Genomic DNA, 25,707 nt, shown 5'->3' with positions numbered 1-25,707 from the left:
ATGACACCTTTTACAATGACTATTTACTAAATTGTGTAATGAAAAGTGATTTTGCTACTTTTTTTGCCCCTTTTCACCGTATGAGTTCCGGTTTTCTCACCCTACCGTTGTTGTTGATTGCTTACCGTTGAACTCAAATTGAAGGTTCACGAGACGTCTGGCGGCGGTGGTCAGGTAAGAAAAGTAGATTAAAAAATGAACTCCAGAGTGATCTTTAACAATAATCTTCTTTGATAGAGAGTAGGTTGTTGTTTTTACCTGTCTGGTAACGGCAAACAGGATTTAAATAACAAGCATGCTATTTTCACACCTTTTTGGCAGACTTTGCACATCTAGGTTAGACAAAATATCCACATGGCAATATATGGTGGTCCTAAGTGCGATACAAACACAGTGGGGGTTCTAGACCAATTTTACTGTTGGGGCAGGCTGGGGCCAAGGGTGTTGTCAGAGGGACAAATTCAACCCTGACAAAAGAGACTGAGAAGGGCGAGGACCGGCCGAGAACAAACTGGAAAAACATCAGTGCACCCCTATATACTAGACATATATACTACTGTGAACTATATCAAAATGCAGACTGACAGCAGCTGTTTGGCTGTTTACACTCATCATGAGTCCCTTAGCGCCTCTCAGGGACTGGAACCAAGTGCCACACCCAAGTGTTCCACCTGTAACATCGGCACGATTACCAAAGATTTTTTTTATTGTAAATTTGTTTGGTGTGGAGGGGGGGGGGGGGGGGGCAGGTTCAGTTTTACAGGGGCACTGGCCCCTGTTGGCCTCTCCCCAGAACCGCCACTGTACAAACATCGTATAGCTGGTGCCAAATATGGATCTTTTTAAAGATATATGGCGCTCTAAAGAGATTTCCATTCCACACTGACTCAGTGGATCACTACCTCATGACTGATGTGGTGCTAATGACAATAATGTTGCACTTTTAGGGGCATTTAAAGCTGCTGTTGGTAGGAATGGTGTAAAAAACATTATTTTTTTCTGCTGGGTTTGGAGAAAAGGTCATAATACGCATCTGTACTCATCGGTAAGTGGAGTAATTTGAGACTATTGCGAAATCTCTGTGTTTTCCAATGCCTTTGTTTCAAGCAATGTTATTATTCTCTCGTTCCCGTTATGATGGACCAATCATAACAAATCTCCAATCCTCTGTCCTGATTGGTTAAGGGGTGGCCCCTACTGCGTCCTCCGATAGGTTATGAGTCTGGCACTATCATGACCGCACACGCTGATCTGTGTTGGGGGGCTAAGAGGAAATCTGGTTGTGAGGGAAAGTGTTGACATCCAAAGTCCCTCTCTCTGAACAGATGTTTACTCTGTGACTACCAACAGCAGCTTTAAGTATTTTTCACTTAATCAGATATTGTAATGAATCCTCAGTCTATATGATTTTCTTTCAATTTTTCAATTATTGCAGATTTTCTGCAACATATTATCATCATCATGTAAAATATGTTTGTTTTAAATGATATTGTGAACTATCCTGGGATTCCCACTCCTATAAACACAATGTTTGTATATCATTAATGGATATCTGTTAGGTACCATTATATATACAGATGACTGCATGGTGATAATACCCTCAAATAAGTCTGTCTGGGAGCTTGACTTCACTATAACCTGTTTCTGATTAGATAATTATATTGCTTTGCATTTAATTGATGGAAATAATTACTTTGCAAGTAGAAAAAATAATATTGAGGTATTTTGCTTTATTTTATCATTTTCATGCTTCATTGTTTTTATTTTACGTTTTGAAAATATTCTCATTTATTCTCTTTCTTTTAAATTTTCTTCGTGCAATTCTATTGGCACTCTTAACAGACATGCATCCATACATTTTATTAATTCTTTTTTTTTTCTCATGCTAAGAAGTTTTTTTCATAAGTTATTTTCTTGAGATCTTCACTTAATGTCAGAGGATTATGACATGTGTCCCCAGAGTTGTAAAAGCACAAAAAAAATGTAGAAACTGGCTTAACTTACTTCATTATAGTGGACATTGGCAGCATGACATGTCATGGTCTTGCCTATTACTGTAACCACTCTTTTGTTTTGTTTTGCAGATTGCCCGAAAATGATCTCACTATCATGAGAAAACCAGTGTAGTTATCCCGAGTTAACAAAACATGGTCAAAACCTTGAGAAAACTTACTTATCATCATTGGAAAACATGTATTTTTGCAAGATTTTGTTTGGTGTGATGTCTATGGAAGTCAAATGAACCCTACAAGGATGACTGATAAGTAAGATTTAAGTATTGACTTTGAAAAAGAAAAAACATACAAAGAGTCACAACGCAGATCAAGAAATGTATTTATTCAGTTGCTACAGTAAGATCCTGAGATTGATCTAAGATCAACAAGCATTGCTAGGTTTCTGTGATTCTCTATTGTGTTACCATATGTGAGTTTAAGTGCATTTCTGTCTGTGCTTTACTGCAGCTGCTCATTCTCACTACAGCAAAAGAGTGTTGCAGTGCCTGTGTTTGTCCTCCTCCTGGCATCATTTGTCCCATTTACCTCAGCACACTGCTTGGATTCATGTGGTGAACACATAGGGTGAACATTGTGTGAAATCCTCCTCGTGCATGGAGCTTTTGTGGAGCTCTGCCATTCATGTGCAGATAGGATAGGCAGCCCACAGTGTCCTCTGTGCTCACGCACACTCCGGGACAAAAAAATATTTAAACATAAACAAGCAGACGAACAACAAGTCCACCATGAGGTGAGGTGACCTTCTAAGGTAAGGTCAGCACTTCAGTTCAGGTGACACAGTTTGTGATAGGAATGAGAGAGCTCAAACACTGCAGAGAGGTCAAAGGTTAGGGGTCAGCTGGCCACATGACATCATCTCACTTTAAAAGACCAACATACACTGGACCTTTTGCATGGCTTAGACAAATGCCTATAAATGAAAACCTCGATTCCCATTCAAATAGATAATACTATTTTAGTTCTATTATTATGTTTAATGATTATTTTTTTTACAGTAGTCTCAACTAGAGATGTTCTTCTGCCACTTTCCCCCCAAATATGCCTTAAATGTGTGTTTAGGGTTGCACCTATCCAGCTTTTTAAGTCCTGATACCAATACTGACACAGGTACCTGGGCTTTAGTACCGGCAAACAGCTGTGAAATGCCTCCAACTTGCTGAGCCTCTCTGGTAAGCTCTTTCTGCATTGGCTCTACACCTACTGCTGTAAACTCAGGATAGCATAGAACAAAGTTGATAAGATATACCCAATGGGTCTGCCGCTTACGAGACGGATTTAAGAAAATAAATAATGTCTGCAGACAATGCATGCAGCCTCGCCAGTGTGGCTGCTGTTGAGCAATGTTAACCTCCCAATGACAGCATATCAGATCTAAAAGGGTTACTGGCTGGTGTTTAATATAGATTCTGTTGTGGTTTATATAATAATGTAGTTTAATATTGCATCTGACATAAATATCAGTCATGTTCTGAAATCCATAGCATAACCCAATGTTTTTTAATATTTCATAAATGAACTAAAGATCAATCTAAAACATGTTAAGATAATCATGTATATTATATTGTATTGTGCTTGGAATAATGGATGTTATTAATATTGATAAATTGTTGTATTTTATCAAATGCAAAAAAGGACAACTTGATATCAGTGTTATATATCCGCTAACCTGTTCTCTAATTATCGGCATAAGCCGTTGAAAAACTGATATCAGTCAACCACTAACTATTTGAGTTTGACCAATATGGAATACTACTCTTACACGAGCAGGATTTTTAAAAAGTTAATATAATATAGGTGGAAAACCATTGTTAACATTTTGCTAGCTGTCTGCTAGCACCACATGGATGTTGTTTGTTTGTTGCCACGCATTCATTTACCTGAAATCTGATGATGTTTTTGGGCTAAGTGGTCACGGTATTGGAATGGTTCAATGTGTTTGGGAATTTTGGATGGATGTCTCTAGTATATCCCTCTGGTTAGAAAGGATATTTAATCTATATAGGACTTCCTAGTACAATAGAGGTAACAAAAAATGTTAGCTCACTGGCACACTGGCTAGCTAACCAGAGGTTGATACAGATACTACAACTAGTATTGGATCAGATGTTGGTTTTTGTATGAGAACAGTTCAACTACAAGCTGCATTTTGTAAGAACATTAAGCATGTTTACCACATTTGACAGATTTTCAGATTTCCTGGTATGCTAGAAAGTTGTTATATGTGATAGTGTTTTTTTCACAGCCTCTAACACAACTGCATGTATAAAAAGGCAGGATAAAGTGTTTGCCAGCACTTCTGATTTGATGAGAATGAATCCAGCTCATATGTATTTGTGTCCTAAGTGAAGATCTAGTTGATGTCTGTCTTTACACCTCATACATGTCTCAGTCTGTGCATACCAGAACTTTTCTGACATCCACCATCTGATTGTTCACCATCTCTGAGATTGAGCTAACTTGGGTGTTTGTTCTCCTGGGCATCTGCTCCTCAGAACAAGCAGTACAGTGGTCATCCACTGCAGAGGCTAATCCTGGAGTTAAGATTTCTGTGGATTTTTTACACCTCCCGGTCTCACATAGCCTCTGTAGCAGCTGCAGCAGAGCGACTCGGAGCTCTCGACAGCGCAGTGCGTACAGCAGCGGGTTGACCGCAGAGTTGACCAGACACAGGGTGCTGCAGAAGGCAAAGGCCCTCTGTTGGGTGCGTGTGAGGAGCACGGAGACATCAGCCAACATGAAGGAGAGCGCAGGGAGCCAGCAGCCCACCAGTATGAGTAGGATCAGACCAAAGGTACGTGCTAGCCGGATGTCCATCCTCATGCGGGCGTGGCCGGTCCCTGCTGCTCCCTGGATGTTGGTCATGGAGGACTCGTGGCGGTGCGCTGCCCACAGGATGAGTGCGTAGGCCCCTAAAATAAGAGCCAAGATTACCAGGATGAAGCTGGTCCAGAAGGCTAGATAGCCCTGGTTGATGTAGGGAAAGAGGCGTGAGCAGGGTGGGTTGAGCCCCGTGGGACATCTCCACCCCATCAGAGGCAGGAAAGACATAAAGATGGTGGCGCTCCAGAGGACTAGCAGGCTCAGCATAGCTCGCCGGCGAGTCACCAGCACCTTATAACTGGAGGCCTGGTGTATGCAGAGGTAACGGTCCAGAGCAGTGAGCAGAAGACTCCCCACAGAGCTGCTGAAGGCCATAGTGACTCCACCTAACTTAAAGAGGTAAGCAGTGGGACCATCGCTACGGCGAAATAGGTGGAAGTCCAGGAAGCTGGTGGTAAAGAAGCAGCTGGCGAAGACGTCGGCCAAAGCGAGGCTGCCGATGAACAGAAATGAAGGCCTCTGCCGTAGAGTAGCGGTCGCTGCGATCACAACCAACACTAGAGCATTTTCCAGAAGGGTGACAGGGCCTGCCAGGAAACAGATGGAGCCGATGGCTGTCTTCTCCGCCTGGATGAGGACCATGTAGCACTCCAGATTCTCACAGGACGTGTTATCTGGGAGAGAAGTATCAGGTTTAGATGTGGTTCAGCAGTACAGTTCCTTGTTGACAAGTGTATCTAAACTACAGCTGTGTTTCTGAAGTTACTAAGAACATATCCAGCCATGAGCCATTTTGGATTCTAAAGAAGCAAGTTCATGTATTTTTATGAGGTTACCTGTTGGTAATGAGGTGTTTCCTTTGGCTTCTGGGGGTCCTAAAGAAGTGGGAACCACCCATTCATCCATTTTAGCTGTCACTGTATGGGCCAGTGTTGCTGTGGATTGGTATCAGGATATAAAGTCAAAATAATACAAATGTGTCAAAATAACATCAAAATTGAATTAATGGAGTTAAAAGTATACTGAATCCTAAGAAAATTTTAGTTATCTTCATCTGTTGGTTTGTATTTGTCAGAAAAAGTGTATTGTGACAATATGCAATGATCACAAAAAACAAGCAATATATATTTTAAAGAAAAAAAATTAATCATTTTTAAAATTTTTGATTTAAAAAAATTGACAGAATAGAGAGGACAAACACACCAAATACCCCTAAGGTGAGAAATACAAAAGAAGAGACCTTCTATGGCTCAATTATACTCAAACCTTTGTCAGATAAATTTATAACCCATCTGTAAACATACTGTAGCTTTAACTTTTTGCATAAATACCAGAAACTAGAAACCAATTTATGCCTGAGAACCTTTCTATATACAGTATGTATGGAAAAAAAATACTTTTTAACAAAACAAAGATAAAAAAAACTAACCAGAGATTAAAAAAAAGAAGAAATCTTTTAAAAGTCCCTTATGGTACTTTTAGCTGTTTACAAGCAAAGTTTTGAATTCAGTCGCTATAAACATCACAAATTCAGTCTCTGTGAAGGATCTACAGCCTCTCATTTTCTAACTTCATTATCCACACAGTGATTTGAGTGGATGGGGACATTATGATAATGACATAATAATGATAATTATATATGATTAATAATTATTGGCCTCCTGAATATTGTCAAAGGGGTTGAGGGTGCAGACCGATGCCGAGGCTGAAAAACACCAAAACAAACATGGCGAGAGCTCCAGGGGAGTCTGTGCACATACACTGACCTCAAACAGGAGGCGGCAACTGCAAAACAACAATGGTGTAGGAGGAAGCGGAATTACTTCAGGAGTGCAAGTGAGAGTGGTTTTACATGCATATCTATGCAAATCACTCCTGTCGTTAGGTAACCACAGGAGACAATTCAAATCGTCTTTTAGAACTATGTTTTCCTAGTGGGTGGGAGTACAGGGTGGGTGGGTACAGAAACAAAGCAGAGGCGTTTTTTCTTTTTCGCCTCTTCATTCTCAGGGTTGCTAGGCGGGACGATGACTCAAGTATATGTGTATAGACAAAAAATATGATCATTATATGGAACCTTTAAAATCACAATAAAGTTAAATTAAATATAATGATTCTGCAACATGGTAATGTGTAGTATTGGATGTCATTATAATCCTTCACTTTTATTTTTACATAAAGTTGATGACACAGCCGACTTTCTGTGGAGAGACGCATAAAAAAGAAAATGCGATCACTCTTTGTCAATATTGAACTTGGAGCTTAAAGTGAACATTAACATTTGTGAGTCAAGACAGAAAGTCATTTAGAGGTCACTGCAAACAGACAATGATCATTACAGTATCTGCTGATGATGCTCACACTGAAGGGACCGTTAACAGGATCCTGGTGGATTTAAGACATGTCATAAAACACTACGTAATCGAGAACCAAGGACTGATTCTTTTGCATAAACTTAGCTTCATTTTTTTCATAGAAATACAAAACATACTACAGTTAGTGTCATAGGTATATATAATAGGAAGCATGATTGAGTGCTTTTGAACATAAATGTCATTTTGTGTGTAGGCAAGATTTCGGTGATTGGATAAGTTATAATCAGGGGTTATGTTTCCATGGATTGCAAAATACCCTAGCATTATAACTAAGTCATACATGATGATATTGTTTTTTTTGTAATTTTATAAAACTAATCTAATAAATTCAATGGGATCGGCTTTTTTATTGATCACATTCCCCCTGCATCAAACATCACTGAGCATAGAAATAAGCATTAATCAAGACCAGTCATTTATAGAACCAGGATGGCATCACAACACAAAGTCAAATTAAAAAACACTTGAGTGAATCTTTATGTTGCTACAACTTTACATATGAATGTAGAACCATTTGCTGCTGCTGCATAACCTGCTGTGAAAAAACAAGGGTTTTTGTTTTCGTGTCATGTGCAGATGTTTGTGGTGAAACCATGCACCACTAGCTGCAAGGCTTTGTTTTGTGTGACTTGACTAGACTTGTGACTTTTTATGAATTAAGATGTAATCCATATTTCTACTATCACTTTGGTTGTAATTTATTTTTTTAAATGTTGGGGATGCATGCAGAGATGCATATAACAACATTTGTGTTAAAGGCCTGTCATCATATTGAACAGGATGAAGACTGCCCCCTATTGGAGGCAGAGTAGGTTGTGGCAAAACAGCGACTCGGAGTGTGAAGGTCACCACAGAGATGAACAATTGTCTGCTGAGTGCATCACCTGTATGCAATCAATAGATTAAGCTCAGAGTGGAGTGAGAGGATTTGATTAAAGTAAATAATGCTGTGATAAATGAGAGTGGCCACTAATAACTGCTTTGATACTAACAGAAATTCTATTTTTTACAGGCAGAAAAAGCATCAAATATTTGTTTGCAACCACCTGAAAGAAAAAATGTCATTGCTTCTGTAAGTAATGAGTAAATCACTTTAAAAAATGATGAGTGTGTGCAGTAGACTCATATAGTACACAGTGTGAGTGATTACAAACCTCATGGGAACACTTGAGGCAACGTTTTCACCCCAATCAGGTCACCCTGCCTTTCACTCACTTTATTTCCTGCCTTGTGACCTTTTACAGTTTTTCAAATATAACACCTTATGAGAGCAGATATTAAAAAAAAGATATAAAGTAGAAGTAGTATATTACTTTCCAGAAAGCCACCTCTTGACTGACTGTTGAGACAATATTTCTCAATGTGACTGTGGGCTCTACGGGTGCTTGCACGGTGGATATTACACCACCTTAGGCTTCTTCTCCCTGATGGTTAAGAAATGTCTTGATCTACAGACCCAAACACTGTAGGGGCAACGATTGAGTAACTGTCACTGGTGTAATAAAAGAGCATTTTCAAGAAAGCTGCAGCAGCATATACATTTATAGAACAAAAAATACAGAAGTCCATTTTAATTTACAGTTTTGTCAGCATGCATGTTGAAATATGATGTGGTAACATTCTCTTGAGTCACTGTTGCACCATGCCTCTTTGTTTCAAAATGTAGAAGCTTTTAACCCAGAAGAATGAGAACAGACACAGTATTTTTAACCTCTTCAAATTTTTGCAATTCTATTATTTTTTCACAAAGATATCATCAAATATACAAATCAAGGAACTGCTGCTGAAAAACTTTTAGTAACTTACCTGTCTTCTGTTCGGTGTGTTTTATGGTTTCTTCCTGTCAGAGTCTCTCAGCAGCAAAATCGACCACAGCAAGACCGCACAGACCTTCACAGACCTGACTGGTGGAAAAGAGCGCGAGTGAGGGGAGAAGATAAGGTGGGTGGCAGTGATGAAAGGAGGGAGGGAGAGAGAGAGAGAGAGAGAGAGAGAGAGATGAAAGAGCTCAAATGTCATTTTGAATACAGCTGGAGTCTGAAGAAATTGAGAAAAATGTTACAGCATTCAAGTCTACTTTCTGTTTGATTGTATACATTAAAGGGAATCAAACTATGAAGCATCACTATAGACATATACAGTAATAAAGACTGATAGATTCATATACTTTTGATTCCTGTGTCTGTCCTAAGTGATGGTTTTTCCAGCACACTGTCAGGATGGACTCAGAGGAGCAGAGAGCACTTAAGCTGGGTGTTAGATGCTAGGTGTGAAAAAATATGTCGATACAAAAGGATGAAAAACACTCCAAATACCCCTCGTGAAAAATACGGTAACCTCCCATGGCTGGCCCAGGCCAGGCAAGTTTATTTATAGAGCACATTTCATACACCAAGACTACTCAGTGTGTTTTGCTCAGATAAGGAAAACTTCAAAGAAAGCTAAAACAACAAGCTTGAAGAAATAGAAGATTGATATGCTGAAATTAAGATACGGAGGACACTAAATCGTACCAAAGGAGGATACAAATGTCTTTAAAGCCACTTAAAAATGATGAAAAGAGATTAAAGATGACGTACTTTACTGAGGAATAACAGCAAATTGGAACTACAGTACAGAAAAAATAAAAGAATAAAAATGAAGACAATTTTAACACCAATTTCTCCAAATTTGATGGAGTGATTACTTAACAAATTGCAACACCAAGGTGAACATAATTTCTTTGAAGCTAAAATTCAGAACCTCTTTCGACATGTTCGCCCAGAATAAATACTTCTTCCCACTACATTATTCCTGTTTGAACAGCAGCAGTGTTTCCTTCCACTTCTTGTGCTAATAATTCTCCACTTATCTTGGTTTGACAGAGCATCACACAAACACGCACAGACACCACTTCCTTGTAAAATGGCATAATTTACTCTATTTTTATAACGCACCGCATGAATGATTACAGAACACTTTAACTGTCAACTTACATTGAGGAAAAGGACTCGCAAAGAGACGGGGGTTCTGCTTTCGTCTGCATTGTTAATTGAAAGGGTTAAAAGTGCTTGCATTCAAAAAAGACAACTTCATACTTTTATCATTGGTGAAAAGATAAAAGGTTGTAAGACTAGGTGTATGGTGGAGAATAGACTTGTTAATCATCTGATGTATGCTGATGTCTTAGTCATCCTGCTACCTTTCAGTGCTGGGTTACAGCAACTGCTTAGAATATGCTCCAGTTGGGGTGCCCTTGGCCCAGCGGTCTAAGTGCATGCCCCCATGTACAGAGGCCACAGCCCTCGTCGCAGAGGTCGCAGGTTAGATTCCAGCCTCGACCATTTACTCCTCCACTCTCTGCTCCCCACATTTCCTTTCTCTCTTCGGCTGTCCTGTCCATTAAAGGCGAAAAATGCCCAAAAATATAACTTTAGACAGATTAAAAAAGAATATGCTGTAGTTATGGTGTGCAGCATGACTTCAAGTTTACAGTAACAAGTGTTACAATGATTGTTAAAGCCAAGGATGTTCAGAAGCAACACTTTCCTTCTTTCTTTATTTCTGATCAAGTGCTTAGTGTAGTGGAAAAAGTCAAACACTTGGGGAACATTATCAGAAATGACTTGAGTGATGATGATAATCTGCAGTGACAGTGCTGTGAATTGTAATCACAGGCTAACATTCTGGCATGTAAATTTCAAATGTGCACAGAAAATGTTAAAACAGAGCTTTTTGGAGCTTACTTTACTTCACTTTAAACTGCTCATCTATGGTGCAGTTACAGTAGAGCTAAAATAAGAAAGCTTCAGGTAGCATATAGTGATGCATGTAGAATCTTTCTCAAATTACAAAGATGGACGAGTTCAAGCTTTATGTTTGTTTCTAATAATGTCCTTACATGTCATGCTGTGCTAAGGAATGTTATGTATAAATGTATGTGGCACATAGTTGATTCAGAAAATGACATTTTAAGGGAGCTCACTCAGCCCACATTATGTGACATAAGGTGTTGTTCTTGTTTTTGTCTTTATGTTTTAATCATGATGAAGATGTAAACTACAGTTATTTGATATTTGCCTCTTGCTGGCCCTGTATTGTATTTGTTATTATTTATTTCTACTTTTTTATATATTTTTTATGTTGATATGAACTTATGGGTGTGAAATAAAGTACAAGGTATGAAGATAAACAGTTTCTTATGTGCAAACGTGATTTTCTCTTTATCAGTTTCCTGCCAAAATGCACGGAGATACTGTAAGTCTCTCAGATGTACCAGTTGTTATTCTGCTTGCACGGCAGCAGGGGGCAATGCTCAGCAACCATGAACTATAGGACACATAGAATGAGCCAGAGACCTGGCAGTGAGCATCAGGTTTACAGCCACAAGTGGTTAATTCTTCATCTTAAGTCATTATTTTCCTCCATGGATTAAAAACTGAACTCTATGAACACTTCTTCATCATCAATTAAGGCCATTTGAATTAGCTTAAAGGCCCCTCTGGTACAAAAAAAGTACTCTATTAGTTATATGACAAATTAATCAGCCCATAAAATTACATACCTGAGGCATTCTGAAGAAAATTAGCAACTTGTTCTAGCTTGTCGCTTTAGAGAAAAGTATGCTAAATAAAATAGAAACTGGGGCTAACAAATCTTTCAAATGATAACACAAAGACATTGTTTAGAAAGAAATGTTTTGAGCAAGTTTCAGTCAGGTAAATTAATCATTATTTGAATAAAAATGAATACTTTTGCAGTCTTTTAACGGGAAAGTGATGTGGTGCACTGGTCGTGTTGTCTCCTCCGCTGACCTGATCAATCCAGCAGGCCAGAAGGCAGGAAATGTGATTATAGCAGGCAGAACAGCTTCAATAAGATTTCTTTTCAGTCACTGCCAAACCAGGTGCATCACAACAGAACAGACAACAGGACAGAAGAAAGCCGGAAATGTACAATAATTAGTTGGATTACATCATCCTGTTACACAATCCCTCTTTTTTTTAGAAATGGGCCTGAACACAAACATGATATGGCCCGCTCTGCTGTTTCAGATGGATTCGGGCTGAATCCATTAATCAAATTTCCTCCTCCCATTTCCAGACCGCCAGACCTTCAGACAGCCGTATCAGATCACCGATGTGAAAACCAGAAGAAAGAATGAATAGTCAGAATCTAATTACTTCATGCTAAATGTTTTAATAATGTCTAATTATTTCCCCGGCTTCTTGGAATAGTATAATTGAATTCTAAGTTATTAATAAATTGTTTAATTATTCATGCAGAAATTAAATTGAGAATTGAGAACTTTGAAGAAATCACCACCAAACCCCAGAAACAAAAATGAAAAGACCTTTAGAAAGAATCAGAAATGACACAACACTAAGCTTGCATTTCACACATTGACCTTAATGTAACATGAGATCAGTACACAAGATTTATTATCCTTTTTTGAATTTGTCATTTCAAATATTCTAATATATAGAAATAACCATTTCCATTTGATTAAATACTTGCATTGACTTTCACAAATTTTAATATATTTTTATTTAAATGTTACTTTTTCCTACATTATTTTACATTTTGAAGCTCCTGTAAGGAATTTCTGGTATGTATTGATTTTGGTGCCCCACTGTGGACAAGGCAGTAAAGGCTGATTTATACTTCTACGTCACCCCTAGTCAGCAGGGGGTCCTTGTCGCCGGGGGCAGTGTGGTCTCTCTGATAGCCGGGTTGCCTGTTTCCGGCCCCTCTACATTTTCTATTTACTTTTTCACAGCAATTCCGAATTCCGTATTATGTTAAATTAGAGATCATACATGTTGTTGTTTATCATACAGCAATGATTACAGCGAAGAAATGAGAGGAGACATCGGAGGAGAGGCTGCGCAGTCCTATGCTCGTAGGCTAGTCCATCGATTAGACGCAGAAGTATAAACTAGGCTTTAATCTTACCTCATTGCTGATCTTGTCCTGTGACTTTGCAGGGAGTTTTTTTCTCATGGTAAAACCTCATAGTGCTGATTTCAAGTAATCAAACTCAGACTCACTTTGTTGTGGGAATTGTAAACAAAGGCTGTTTTAGCCGTCTGTAACTCATTTTGTCTTTGTCATGACGCCTTCCCCCAGCAGAGGTTACAAGCATATTAGAAGATACCTAAAATTATCACTCTTGTTGCTGATGGTCTTGTTTGCTTTTGTAAGTTAGTATTCATTTCAAGCTGTTTCACACCCAGCTAAAAACTCCTGACAAGAGCTTTAATGACTGAGGTGTTTCCTCAATTTCTATCTCTTTATTTTAATGGATCATTTGGTGTCAATGCATTTAAAAAAGCTTCTGTCTCTTAAGCCAGGTCTCATTGAAATAACTGTCAAATGACTGTTTGTGTTAAGTATCCTTAGGAGGTCACATATTGTCCTGAGAAAATTTCCCAGGAAATTTTGGGAAAATTCCAGACCCACAAAAAACTTCCATCCCCTCTTTATTGAAAAGAATAGGAATCTGGGAACACAGAGTGGGGAATGCAGCAGGGGGCAGCAGGTTGGAGTCAAACCCAGGCAGCCAGCTTCAAAAACTGTAGCCTACGCACACTATCAGTCAAAAGTTTAGACGCCCCTTCTCATTCAATGGTTTTTATTCATTTGAACTATTTTTGACATTGTAGATTAAACTGAAGACTTCAAAACTTTGAAATCTGGTTTTGCCATGATATGGATTACAACAGTAGTCAAATAGGGCTATCCATTGTGTACTAACCCTACCTCTGAACAACACAACTGATGGTCTCAAACACATTAAGAAGGCAAGTCATTCTACAAATGAACTCTTGACAAGGCTCATGTTAATTAGAAACCATTCCAGGAGACCACTTCATGAAGCAGACTGAGAGAATACCATGAGTGTTCAAAGCTGTCATGAAGGAAAAATGGGGCTACTTTACAGAATCTAAAATATAAAACATATTCTGGTTTGTTTAACACTTCGTTGTTAATTAAATAATTCCATATATGTTATTTCATAGTTTTGATGTCTTCAGTATTAATCTACAGTGTTTCAAATAATTAAAATAAATACAAACCCTTAAGAATGAGAAGGTGTTTCCAAACTTTTGACTGGTAGTGTACATAAGGTGCCTGATTTAACTGGAAGCTGGACCTTGTCGTTTGCTTAACTTTGCTTAGCGGTTAGTAGCTTAGCCCCATCTTCCACTACAGAAATATAGCACCAGGTATGCACTAGATTGGTTTAAATCATCTCAAATCTCTTAAGTTAATGATTAGAACAAATGTGAAGGTCAGACATCCCATCTGAAAAACAAAATGTTGAATGAATGATTCACTAAACTTATCCCAGTGCTGTTATCCATTCAAAATCTTGATTCTCTATTGCTAAATAGACGACATGAAGGAGAGTTAAACTGACATTTTGTGTTTGACAGACTTTCTTTTCTCTTTCTTTAACTCCACAGATGCATTCATTGGAGAAAGAAATCCTCCCTTTGCTCTAAATAAACAAGATCATTATCTTGGAATTACAAGAACAGTCTTTATGAAACAATAAAAATCTGCTTTGTTTTGCTGATTTAACAAGACACCAGTTCATCGAAATCCCACCGGAAGCTCTCATTTAGGCCATTGCAGGAGGCAGACATTCACCTAATGTTTCATTTAACCCTGTATTATTTTGTTTTGGGTTCAAGACCATGGGGGATACATGTTAGGTGGTATGACTTTATTCATTATTCACAGACACACTGGGACTGTGCAGCTTTTCAGAAGTCACACTCATTCTGATCTTCTGGATGTTGCTGTGTTTCTTCAGGCTCACTTACCTTCACAGATATAAGATGGCGCATCTGAAATGCACTCAGGATGGCGACATGGTGACATATAGGCAAATTCTGAAATACTGAATACCCTTAGTGCCACTAATGCCCTGTGTCTTGTTAATCCCGAAAAAAATGAGTATTTTCATCTCAAGTGAATGCAATACATTTCTATACAAAAACATTTTCTGGTAACACATTAAATTGTATTGTATGTATTTATTTGTGATTGATTGTTTTGTCTTTCTTTTTATCAGTCAAATAAGTTAGGAGGAGTACTAACAACTTACTTTAGTTGTGATCAAGTGTTTATTTACACCAACCTTCATGCACATTGTTGAAAGAGATTTGAGCTCAACTCTCTTTGGTCAGCTTTCTTTTCATGAGTGAAATTTTATTAAGAATCTTGAAAATTGTTCCTTGAATTGTGAGTTTATTGAGAGTAATGAGAGTTAAACTCCTTGTATTTGTGTATAAACCCAGCCAATACAGTTGAGCCAGATCCTGAGAGTACACTTCTTGTGTGAGTGCTTTCTGGCTCATTTGTATTTGGTTATGTCACTGTGCCCCAATAAGTCTAGATAGGAAAAACTTGGCAGCATTAAGGACAGATTTTATTGAGTGTGTTATACAACGTCTTTGAAATGAACCCAACTTTCTGCTGAGTCGTGTGAAACCATTTTTGCTTCTGTTCCTCACACTTTGTGGGTGTGTTCACTACATTTCTTTTCAAATTCATGGGAAACTCCATTGCTCACTTCCACTATTTCACACTCAATAATTATGGTAAGTGACCGAGGAGATAGAGACAGACACTGAAAGTATCAGTACATGTAGCCTGTGTGAGAAAAAAATAAACCTGGCAGCTTTTTCACTCTCTCCTCTGAGGACATATCGCATAGCACTGTCTCGATTGGCCTACCGTTTATTTACTAGATCTGTTTCATGTTTATGTAAGTCTCCTCAGCCAGTCAAATATGGAGATTTGTCCACCTCCTATCTTCTGTACGACCTATACAGAAGCCCCTGTGTGACCTACTTTCCATACATAGTTGAATCTTGTTGGGCACACCCCCATTCAAAGGTCGCTCAGCTTTGGGGAGTGTCTCTCCAAGGCCTTCAGCTGCGAGCTCTGACACAGACACAGAGAGTTGCGAAATTGTTTTAGAGTTCAAACACTTTGAACAAGAGTGCGATATAACATTGACCGTGGACTTTTATCAAGAAAGTTGTTTGGTATTCTTCGGACTTTGACCTGCAGACTACCGTAAAAACAAGTTAAAGACCATTGGATCATTCATGCCAATCGCAACAGGGAGGGAGGGAGGAAGGGCATTTTTCAAAAGTAAACTTATGAAAGTAGTGGAAAAAATGACGTAAGAAGGTCAAAGGACAAATGGAAAAAGAAAACAGACAAAGCTACTCCCATTAGGCAACAGGGCAACAAAACCATGACTCAAGGATGTTTTAGCCAACCAGATACAACCATGTAATCTAAAAACGTATTGTGTAGTTAAGTAAGAAAGTGCTGGAAATAGCCTTACTTTTAATTGCTTAAACAGGCCATACCAGGTCTCTACTGGCTAATACCCTTACCTACAAGTCATCCTATCTTTAAATAGATACCAGACAAACATCTGCTCTAATGACACTGGTGTGTATTGTAAACCATTTGGCTCTTGGCTAATTCAAACAAATGTCAGGGGCAGTAAAGCCCACCCCCCCTAAAAACCACAAAGGCTTGCCCAAATGTTTCAAGATTTATGAGGTGTCTCATTAATTGTGTGATAGGCTACTCCTTTTCTTTTGTATCAAAGGTCTTGCTGGATCATGGTTCAATGATAAGTGTAACATTAGACTTTAAGGACACACTGTATGATTTAAATTCAAGATTCAAGATTCAAGAAAGCTTCACTGCCAAGTGAGCTCGCACACACAAGGAATTTGACGTGGTGAATGGAACACTGGTACTTAAAACAACAAGACAGTAAGGAAACAACAAGACAGTAGGGGCATAACAAGACAGTAAGGGCATAACAAGACAGTAAGGACACAACAAGACAGTAAGGACACAACAAGACAGTAAGGGCACAACAAGACAGTAAGAACACAACAAGACAATAAGGGCACAACAAGACAGTAAGGACACAACAAGACAGTGAGAACACAACAAGACAATAAGGGCACAACAAGACAGTAAGAACACAACAAGACAGTAAGAACACAACAAGACAGTAAGGGCACACCTAGACAGTAAGGGCACAACAAGACAGTAAGAACACAATAAGACAGTAAGAACACAACAAGACAGTAAGCGCACACCTAGACAGTAAGGGCACAACAAGACAGTAAGAACACAACAAGACAATAAGGGCACAACAAGACAGTAAGGACACAACAAGACAGTGAGAACACAACAAGACAATAAGGGCACAACAAGACAGTAAGAACACAACAAGACAGTAAGAACACAACAAGACAGTAAGGGCACACCTAGACAGTAAGGACACAACAAGACAGTAAGAACACAACAAGACAGTAAGAACACAACAAGACAGTAAGGGCACACCTAGACAGTAAGGGCACAACAAGACAGTAAGAACACAATAAGACAGTAAGAACACAACAAGACAGTAAGGGCACACCTAGACAGTAAGGGCACAACAAGACAGTAAGGACACAACAAGACAGTAAGGACACAACAAGACAGTAAGAACACAACAAGACAGTAAGGGCAATAAATATATAAACCTAAACACAAATCCAAAAATTCTAAATAAAAATACTATCTGTGCAAAGAAAGGTAAAGAAGTACTTTTAAAGACATTAAATAAGTTAAATTAACCTAGGCCAGAGTGCACATAGTAGATGAATATAATAATAAGATATGTTACGGAATCATTTACAATAATGCACATGGATTTTGAGGTATTGCACCGGAATCAAAGTATTGCAAATGTATGTGAAGTATCACAGGAGTCTTTAGTGGTTTACGGTGTGATTGTTCATGGCAGTGTTAATATTTAAAAAAGATGGTATGAATCAGGGTCATAATCAGCTTTATTGGCCAGGTATGCTTGAACACACAAGGAATTTGACTTTGGTAAACTGTGCTCTCTTTGTACAAGGCATAAGTGTATGGATAATTAAATACTTAAGAATAGATGAAATACATAATTTTCTACTTTCTTTTTGCTAGAGCCTTTTTTACCAAACTGTGTGAAGAACAGTGAGATGACACAGAGATCAGTAAGATTTGCTGATGTGCTTTTATTTCCTTATAGCTCATACATGGACAGATGAAGAGGTGGGGGATGGGCAGCCAACAAACAACAGCTTGTGTATCATTACAGCCTGTTGCAGCTGTTGTAACCCAAGTCAACAATTTAAACCTATAAAGACAATGATTTTCCTGTGGCAGCAGTGTGATATTTAGTATGACAGTAAACAAAAACATTGACGTGTTTATATACTATTAAACCGAGCGGTCTTCATTACATAACGTTGTTTTTTTTTTTTTAGATTTCCAACTCGAAACAATTCTTTGATATCCCAGTCGAGTGTGTGCCTGTTTTCTTTGTGATCCACATCGAAAGCGGATCTTTTTTAGTGTTTTAAAGCGTTTGTTTTCGGGTTTTTTCTCACTTCCCTTTCAGGAAATACCCCGAGCTCCAACAAAGGGAAGGAGAGGACGGTAAGCGATTGACGTCACCAGTCTGGCAACAGGCGTGAATGCGTCTGGCTTTCTCTTCCCTGATTGGCTGGTACAATTTGTTCTCGCCACCTGATTGGTCAGATCTCGGCTAGCTCTAGCTACATATCTCTGCTGTGGATTCCATTTTGTTGCAATTCAGACGGAGTCGGGAGAGAGAGAAAGAAGAAGAAGTGGCCCCCCTGCGGCTACCTTTTACACCACATTAACTCAGAAGGCGACGGATTATCAGGAAATATAGCTTTTTGCTGTAATTCTCACATAGTCTGTCGAAGGATTTTCTAAAGGCATATCTCATATTCTATTCGGAGGAGGGTTTCATCAACCGAGCCTGAAGAAGTCGGTAAGAGATGCACTTTTTTTTGTTCCTCGTCGCCATATTGAGTCCAGTTCCTTTGTTTTGGTTTGGTGCCAAAGTAGTTTGATAGAGGTTGTAAAGAAACTATTAACCTTTGCAATGTCGTCTGTTACCACTAAGTCAACGTAGACGTCGACGTTTTAACTCTAACTGCTGCTTTTTTTCTGGTTTGTTTAAGAGGAATAAGCTGCAGTCGAGCTCAGCTGGCAGCCAAACAAAATGGGAAAAAATGTCGCAGTTTTTTTTAAAGTGTAACTCACTATGGTTGTAGCTTGATAGAAATTTGTGTTTTTTTTTCATGCATGGACAAATTATAGAAAGGCATTTAGGTTTTCTTTCACTCTTGCTGAGCCAGACGTAGTGACGCACTATGAAATGCACATCCCCCACCTTGAAGAAAACAACAACAACCCAACAAGGAAATCCTCCCCCCTCCTCACCTCTCTCTCTCTACTAATACTAACATTCATATTTATTTTTTCTCCACAAAGGTTCTTCGGCATCTTGGAGCACCGTGTACCGAGTTGAATTGATGTTCAACTCGGCTTCACGAAAAAACAACTCGGCTCATAGGCACATGAAAACCTCAGACCTTGCTGGACACCAAAGTGCAGAGAGAAGTAGATTGAGAACTACTTCAAGGACCTGGGGCCCGATCGGAGGTGAAAGATTGAAGAGAGATCTCTGCGTCGTCAACTTTCTCACAACAAAGAGGTGAGCTGAGGCTGTTTTGCTCGCAGTTGTGGGTGGGGGAAGGGCGACACCAGAGCTGGCCCTAACCGACTCGGTGCCCTAGGGAAGATTTTAACTGGAGCCCCTTGAATTATAACCAACAATAAAATCTCATATACATTTAAAGACAACTGACATACAGCTTTATGTTTTACCTTTGCTTTAAAAATAAATATGAACATAAAGAAAATGGCAACAACACTGATATGTAGCAGGGGAAAAATTTCAAACAACAATTTCAAAATACATAATGCAATAGTAACAGAATTAAGCCATTATATAACACAGTCATTTTCACAGTGCAGACACCTTACAAGGTTACAAGGCAGAAGCATAATGCTTATTTAAGCCTAGCCTACATTTCCATCTAATTAAGGTAACAGTTTCCAAATTCTAAAGTAAAAAAACAATAAGTATAAGTAACTCATGAACACTTATAGACTAAAACTGATCTGCGTACCATTATAAAAAAAAAAAAAAAAAAGAAGCACAAGCTTTTAAATGTATACTGACTAAATTTAGACAATGTTTTCCTATTTTCTTCAAAATGTCTTCCTCGCGCACTCATTTAGGGGTGCCCCCTAGCATTTGCACAGCAGGGAGTCTGGTGATTCTGCACGTAGAGCTTGTTTTCATTCAGAGATAAGCACAAGTGTGTGCGTGCAGCACGGGGGATTAGGCTTTGTTACGTTCACCCTTGTCAATAAATAGAAGAACATGACAGTACAGCACAATCCAGTGCCTTGATCCCAGTGCACTAATGCCCTAATGTTCTTGCTGTTTAGGTGACACGTAGTGAAGAGGCAATATGGGAGGTGGAGAGAGATACAACATTCCAGTTTCCCACCCTGAGCGCCCTCTGCCCAAGAAGAACCATCAACTTGGGCGAGCCAAGCAGAGAAGCCGTGACCAGAACGGAGGAGCAGCATCTGCAGGAGTAGGGGGCCTGCACCACCATGGCCACCGCCGGAGCGAGAAAGGCGCAGCCTACCACAGGTCTCCAGAGGCGCGGCAGGCCGTGTCTGCAGAGAAAAGTGCTTCTGTCCGTTTTGCCACCAACTATGATCAGAACTGGGAGGGTGCAGTGTCTCACCTTAACACACTCCTGGCCACCCAGGGGAGTCCGAGCTATGCAGGGCCAAAGTTCAGTGAGCCACCCTCGCCTAGCGTGCTGCCCAAACCCCCTAGCCACTGGGTGTCCTTTCCAATAGGCTCTTGTGATAACAGGGAGATGATGACTTTCCAGCTCAAAAGTCTCCTCAAGGTGCAAGCCTAAGAGGGATGCCCGTTACTATCGTTGAAAAGCCAATCAATGAACTGGGACCCTATTGAGGGCACCCACCTACCAGGAACATCTCAGTGCTGTAATAATTTTAGCTGTTTTTAGGTTTACCTCTTTGAGTGTCTGGAGACATTTTCAACATGTTTGCTGAGAATGTTTATTGAACACAGATTTTTTTAAACAAATGTTTCGAGATATTACAGTTCACTGAGCCTTGCTGGTGGGTGTTGCTTTTAGTGGAGTCCGTTTTCTGTGACTAATGACAAACTGGATATCCTTTGTACTCTTATTTTGTTTTGTTCTTTTTATGTTGGCTGTAAAGCAGATTGAGTGTTCTTTTCCTCCCAAACAAGGTTAATGGTAATGTTCAGGATAATTCCCAACACTTCTACAGTCCATTTCTGTGGACAGATATGCCTTTTCATTTTTGTGTTAGCTTTTAATGATCTTTAGAGTCACCTCTAAAGCTTCAGGTGCTAAAGCAAATCATATTTGTAGCATTTTTGACTATAGGGCCCCTTTTTTTCTTACACTTCTCTCCTTGTTTGGGACAAAACATACACTCAGCTGCAATTCTGCAGGGAAAAAAAACTATCTTGCTAGACATAATAAGCTGTAGTGAGTAAGTATAGGTCAAAAGTATAACCTCAAACTGAAGGGTAATAAGAGACCACGGCACACTGGCCTTGGACTGTCAACTCCTGTACCTTTTTATTGCGCTGTGCGCACATGCACTATGGGAGTTGTGCTAGTCTGAGGCCCAAACACTCTATCATAGCATTATTTTGTACAAGTCCTTTTTTGTTGTGATTGAAAGATGTGTGAAGAGCTGTGTGTAACCAAAGCAGTTTTTGCTGTATTTTATTTCTTATCTTCTTATTCTTGGACATCCTCCATGTGGCAGGTGTAGTTACCTTCGCCACTTTAACCATGCCAGCCGTGTGATGAATGGGATCATGACCCCTGGGTCACTTCTTATGTTTTTCCAAACAGTGCTGTGTTTAGTCCTCACTCTCTGCCTATTTAAGACAGTGCTGCAGCTTCAACATGCGGAAGAGGGCTGATGCTTATTTGTGGGACTGTTGAGTTTCACTTAAAGTCACATGACACGGCCCTGTTGGCTGCACGCACCTGTAAGCAAGCTAAGGCAGAGCTGAGGAGGGTTTTCTGCAATAAGTGGCCCGGGGGTCTTAACATCGGGCAGTTTATGTTTACAGAATAGGTCTCAGTGGTTGACCACCTGATTATTGACAGACCTTCTTTGCCTCTGCCCCTGATTAACACTTTGCACTGCAATCAGAATTGTTTTTGATGAGTTACAGACCGTGATGCTATTGTACTGATGGAGGCGTGATCGACTATCTCCCTATGGATTCTCTATTTTTGTGATTCAATCCTACATTGAGGCTCTTTTTATTTCCCTTCGCAGAATTGAAGCTGCTAATGGCTGACCTAAAGATAACAAACAGAGTAAGAAAGGTTGTTGGTGTGTTCAAGAGCCATGTAAATAATGAAATGTATAAAGTTCTTGTAGCATATGTACATTTACAGGCCGAGTTTGAGGCCTGACTGACAAAAGTATTTTTAGTAATAACACTGAATGTATAAGACATGCTAAGGACATGTCTTGACTTCAATGTCTTGACTTCAATACTGAAGAATATTTTTGTTAAAAAAAAAGAAATAATGCCTAAAGCATTTGTCAGAACCCCTGCACTGTTATCTTTTCAGAGATCTTGCACATGTTTTTTATTGTTTTGTATAACACAGTGTAGGGTGAAAGATGCTAAAAGCAAATTAGAATATCAAACAATCTGAATTGGATCCCAAAGGAGACTTGCCTATGTATGGATATGAGTTTGAATGTGCTTACAGCGAGTAAGCGTGATGCTCTTAATCTTGCGTTGACCTGTTGTGCCTAAGTTTCTCCCCCATGCTGATACTGACTTCTTTTGTTTGGCAGTCGTGCCACAAGTTTAACCAAATGTTTTCATCAGAGCCGCCTTCAGTTCTCTGCTGTTCTTCCGCCAGCTGACAACTGAATACGGTCCCATGCTGTAGTACTACGTTCTTCTACTGGTTGTTCATGTATCATTTATTTTCTCACCCCGATTGAGTCATGCATGGCAGTCTCCTTTATTCTAAATTTGAAACATGTAATAAATTGGCTGTTAATTACGTCCCCCTCGAAATGTCACTGAAAATGAAATGAAAAATGGCCCCTGTTTAGAATTGGTATTAATTGGTGTTTAAAAAAACAAATGTGAAAAAACTCACTGTGAAATGAATTGATGACTAAATTTTTACAAAAAAAGAAAAGAAATAAATCCCTTTCCCTTCCCCCCTATTTCTGTCTGTGCCTCAGTATCTCCACAATGGTTTCAACACTACACTTTACATATAGCATGCATTCACTTCTTAGCAATTAAATAACCCAGAGACAAACATAGATTATATATTCACTATTAACTGATGGTTACACATAGTCTACAAATTAAAAAAACATACATATTAGGATGACTAACATCAGGAGTTCATGGTAGGTATAAATGGGATAACATACTACTCCTATATTGTACTTGTTCACCAAAATCTATCAACTACAATGTGGCAGTTTAAAATAAATCTTTATTTATTCTATGACTTACATTTAAGTCAATGAAGTCAGGAAAGCCACATTTAAAATAATCAATGTAGTCACTTTAGAAAAATGTGTACACCATCTTTAGCCAAGTACAACAGTTATCTGTGATCTATTTAGATATCTTATGTAACACAGTGTCATATGATCCAAGTCTGCACTAGTTTATAATTTATGAATACATTCTTTAATGACATTATAGCTTCACTATTATGGCCTGAGACCTCAGTCATTTACTGGAGGTGTTAAATGACCACAAAAACAGAATGTACACAAGGCAAACCAGGTGAAACCAATAAAATCAGAGTAGCAATGTGAATAACATTTATAATCACCTGACTTCTATAACTGAACTGTTGTTCTTACTAGAGCACTGTTCTCTTTTTACCTTTGGACGATCAGCTGACCATGTTTCACAAGCAGAACCAAAGACATAAAGCCACCTTATTTTGAACATGTGTTTTCATTTAGTATTAAAACAAGTTAAGCTAGGACCTGAGTATATATTCAACACAATATCCATTACCACTGGATTAACAACTATTTGAAGTTTACCCATTTATGCAATGACAAATGTGACAGGAACTTTGAGTCCAAGAATCTTACCTGGGATGAAGACAAAGATTACTTTAATGCATAATTTCAGAATGCACAATCGACCGAGCCAAAGTGAGTCAGGAAAACACAAACATACAAATGTTAATAATGTAAAGTCACGATACAGAAATATTTTCAAGCCTATCTGTTGTTCATATCTGTGTACAAACAAAAAAATCATTATTTCTAAAATCCATAAATACCTGGAGGCCAGCCCGATTAGGCTGCTGTCCAAGATGAAATACATTTTACAAATGCAAAAAGAGCACAATACTCTGGCTCTATTTTTTAAATCAACTAGCAAGAGGGGTTCAGCAGGATTCATAGGAACAGTCAGTCAATGGTTTCCAGACTTTAGTCCAGTCTATGCCCTGGAGCTACAGTGTTACTTTGGCAGCCCGTAGTGTTGGATGGAGACTACAGGCTCCTCTTGGGAGCAGGGGGTTGGGTGGAATTGCTCTTTCCCCCTCTGATTATGGATCTGGAGGGGGGCAGAGAGTGGTATGTGGTGCAGTTACACATGAGCCAGGTTGATAGTGTGTCCTCTAGTGGTCGCAGAGAGGAGTTCTGTAGCAGGGGGGCGATTCAATACTCTCTATTCCCATATAAGCCCCTCTTCCAATTTGACAGTGTATGCATCAGTGTATGTTCACCATTATAAGGGACAACAAAACACATAAAGGTTAGGAGTAATTTTCAAGAACTATACAATGTAATTAATTTGATCATTAGAGAAAAAAACACGTGCTTTGGGGATGAAAATACTGTCACTACAATTAAATCATAAATCAAATCAAATTAAAACCACACTAAATAAAAAAACCTGAAATAAAGAAAAAGACAGTAAAATATGATGCTTATTAGAAAATACCCTTTTCCAACAGCTGGCAAAGTCAAGTGGAATTAAAAATATACAAAAGACTCATAATCACCAAATACACACAGTATATCCTCTGTCTTTAAAAGGCATTAAACAAGCCTATGTGCTCTGCTGACTGTCATAATATTAGAGCTAGAGTTAAACTGCAATATATACACAAGGGCATGTGCCAGCACAGCCTATCACAGATATTATAAGCAGACTAATTAAATTACAGTTCCTGTTTAAAGGGAAGTTATCCTAATATAGAGATGAGATAGAGCCAATAAAAACCCTGCCAGCTAATTTCACACATTCACAACAGCCTTGATAGATAAAGATAGCATGCATTTGTAAAATCAAGGGAGTTAGTTACTTGGAAAGGATTGTTGTTTGGCAAGATTATAAACAATAACTTTTAAAAAATGCTTTAGAAAATGGGTACAGAGTGTGGCAGTATTTACAGACATTATCATTCTCAGTTTCTAGTCTGTTGGAAATCAAAATCAAA

The 25,707-nt window shown here is 38.9% G+C and overlaps 2 protein-coding genes and 1 long non-coding RNA gene across 5 annotated transcripts; 2 read left to right on the top strand and 1 right to left on the bottom strand.

The window, feature by feature from the left end:
* The first annotated feature begins 137 nt into the window (after nucleotides 1-137).
* LOC117822809 lies at nucleotides 138-15,237 on the top strand. Of its 2 annotated transcripts, XR_004633252.1 has the most exons (5): nucleotides 138-174; nucleotides 8,223-8,282; nucleotides 9,058-9,151; nucleotides 12,293-12,356; nucleotides 14,659-15,237. It is a non-coding gene; the product is annotated as an uncharacterized LOC117822809 (long non-coding RNA). The 2 variants fall into 2 exon arrangements; XR_004633253.1 differs by lacking the exon at nucleotides 12,293-12,356.
* On the bottom strand, nucleotides 2,318-9,106 carry cnr2 (cannabinoid receptor 2). 2 transcript variants are annotated; one of them, XM_034697726.1, is made up of 3 exons: nucleotides 9,017-9,106; nucleotides 5,672-5,770; nucleotides 3,593-5,509 (listed from the first exon to the last, which is right to left on the bottom strand). In XM_034697726.1, the coding sequence occupies exons 2-3, from the start codon at nucleotides 5,739-5,741 to the stop codon at nucleotides 4,401-4,403; spliced, it is 1,179 nt and encodes a 392-aa protein (XP_034553617.1). In that variant the 5' UTR covers nucleotides 5,742-5,770; nucleotides 9,017-9,106; the 3' UTR covers nucleotides 3,593-4,400. The 2 variants fall into 2 exon arrangements, with proteins under 2 accessions (XP_034553615.1, XP_034553617.1); XM_034697724.1 differs by lacking the exon at nucleotides 9,017-9,106 and having other exon boundaries at nucleotides 2,318-5,509; nucleotides 5,672-5,870.
* Nucleotides 15,238-18,849: 3,612 nt separating the features above from the next.
* On the top strand, nucleotides 18,850-23,446 carry pnrc2 (proline-rich nuclear receptor coactivator 2). The gene is made up of 3 exons (XM_034697728.1): nucleotides 18,850-19,070; nucleotides 19,577-19,799; nucleotides 20,603-23,446. Exon 3 carries the CDS (start codon nucleotides 20,626-20,628, stop codon nucleotides 21,091-21,093), a length of 468 nt encoding a protein of 155 aa, XP_034553619.1. The 5' UTR covers nucleotides 18,850-19,070; nucleotides 19,577-19,799; nucleotides 20,603-20,625; the 3' UTR covers nucleotides 21,094-23,446.
* The last annotated feature ends 2,261 nt before the right edge of the window (nucleotides 23,447-25,707 follow it).

This window comes from Notolabrus celidotus, chromosome 12, assembly GCF_009762535.1.
Source record: "Notolabrus celidotus isolate fNotCel1 chromosome 12, fNotCel1.pri, whole genome shotgun sequence".
Taxonomy (NCBI): domain Eukaryota; kingdom Metazoa; phylum Chordata; class Actinopteri; order Labriformes; family Labridae; genus Notolabrus; species Notolabrus celidotus.
Note: the sequence above shows the minus strand (reverse complement) of the source record. Positions and strands in the feature narration are given on the sequence as shown.

Excerpts from the sequence above, each read along its gene's own strand:
- cnr2 (XM_034697726.1), bottom strand. The coding sequence starts at position 5,741 with ATGGATGAATGGGTGGTTCCCACTTCTTTAGGACCCCCAGAAGCCAAA. Across the intron at positions 5,510-5,671 it reads AAACACCTCATTACCAACAG|ATAACACGTCCTGTGAGAAT; the intron begins GTAACCTCATAA and ends CTTCTCTCCCAG.
- pnrc2 (XM_034697728.1), top strand. The coding sequence starts at position 20,626 with ATGGGAGGTGGAGAGAGATACAACATTCCAGTTTCCCACCCTGAGCGC.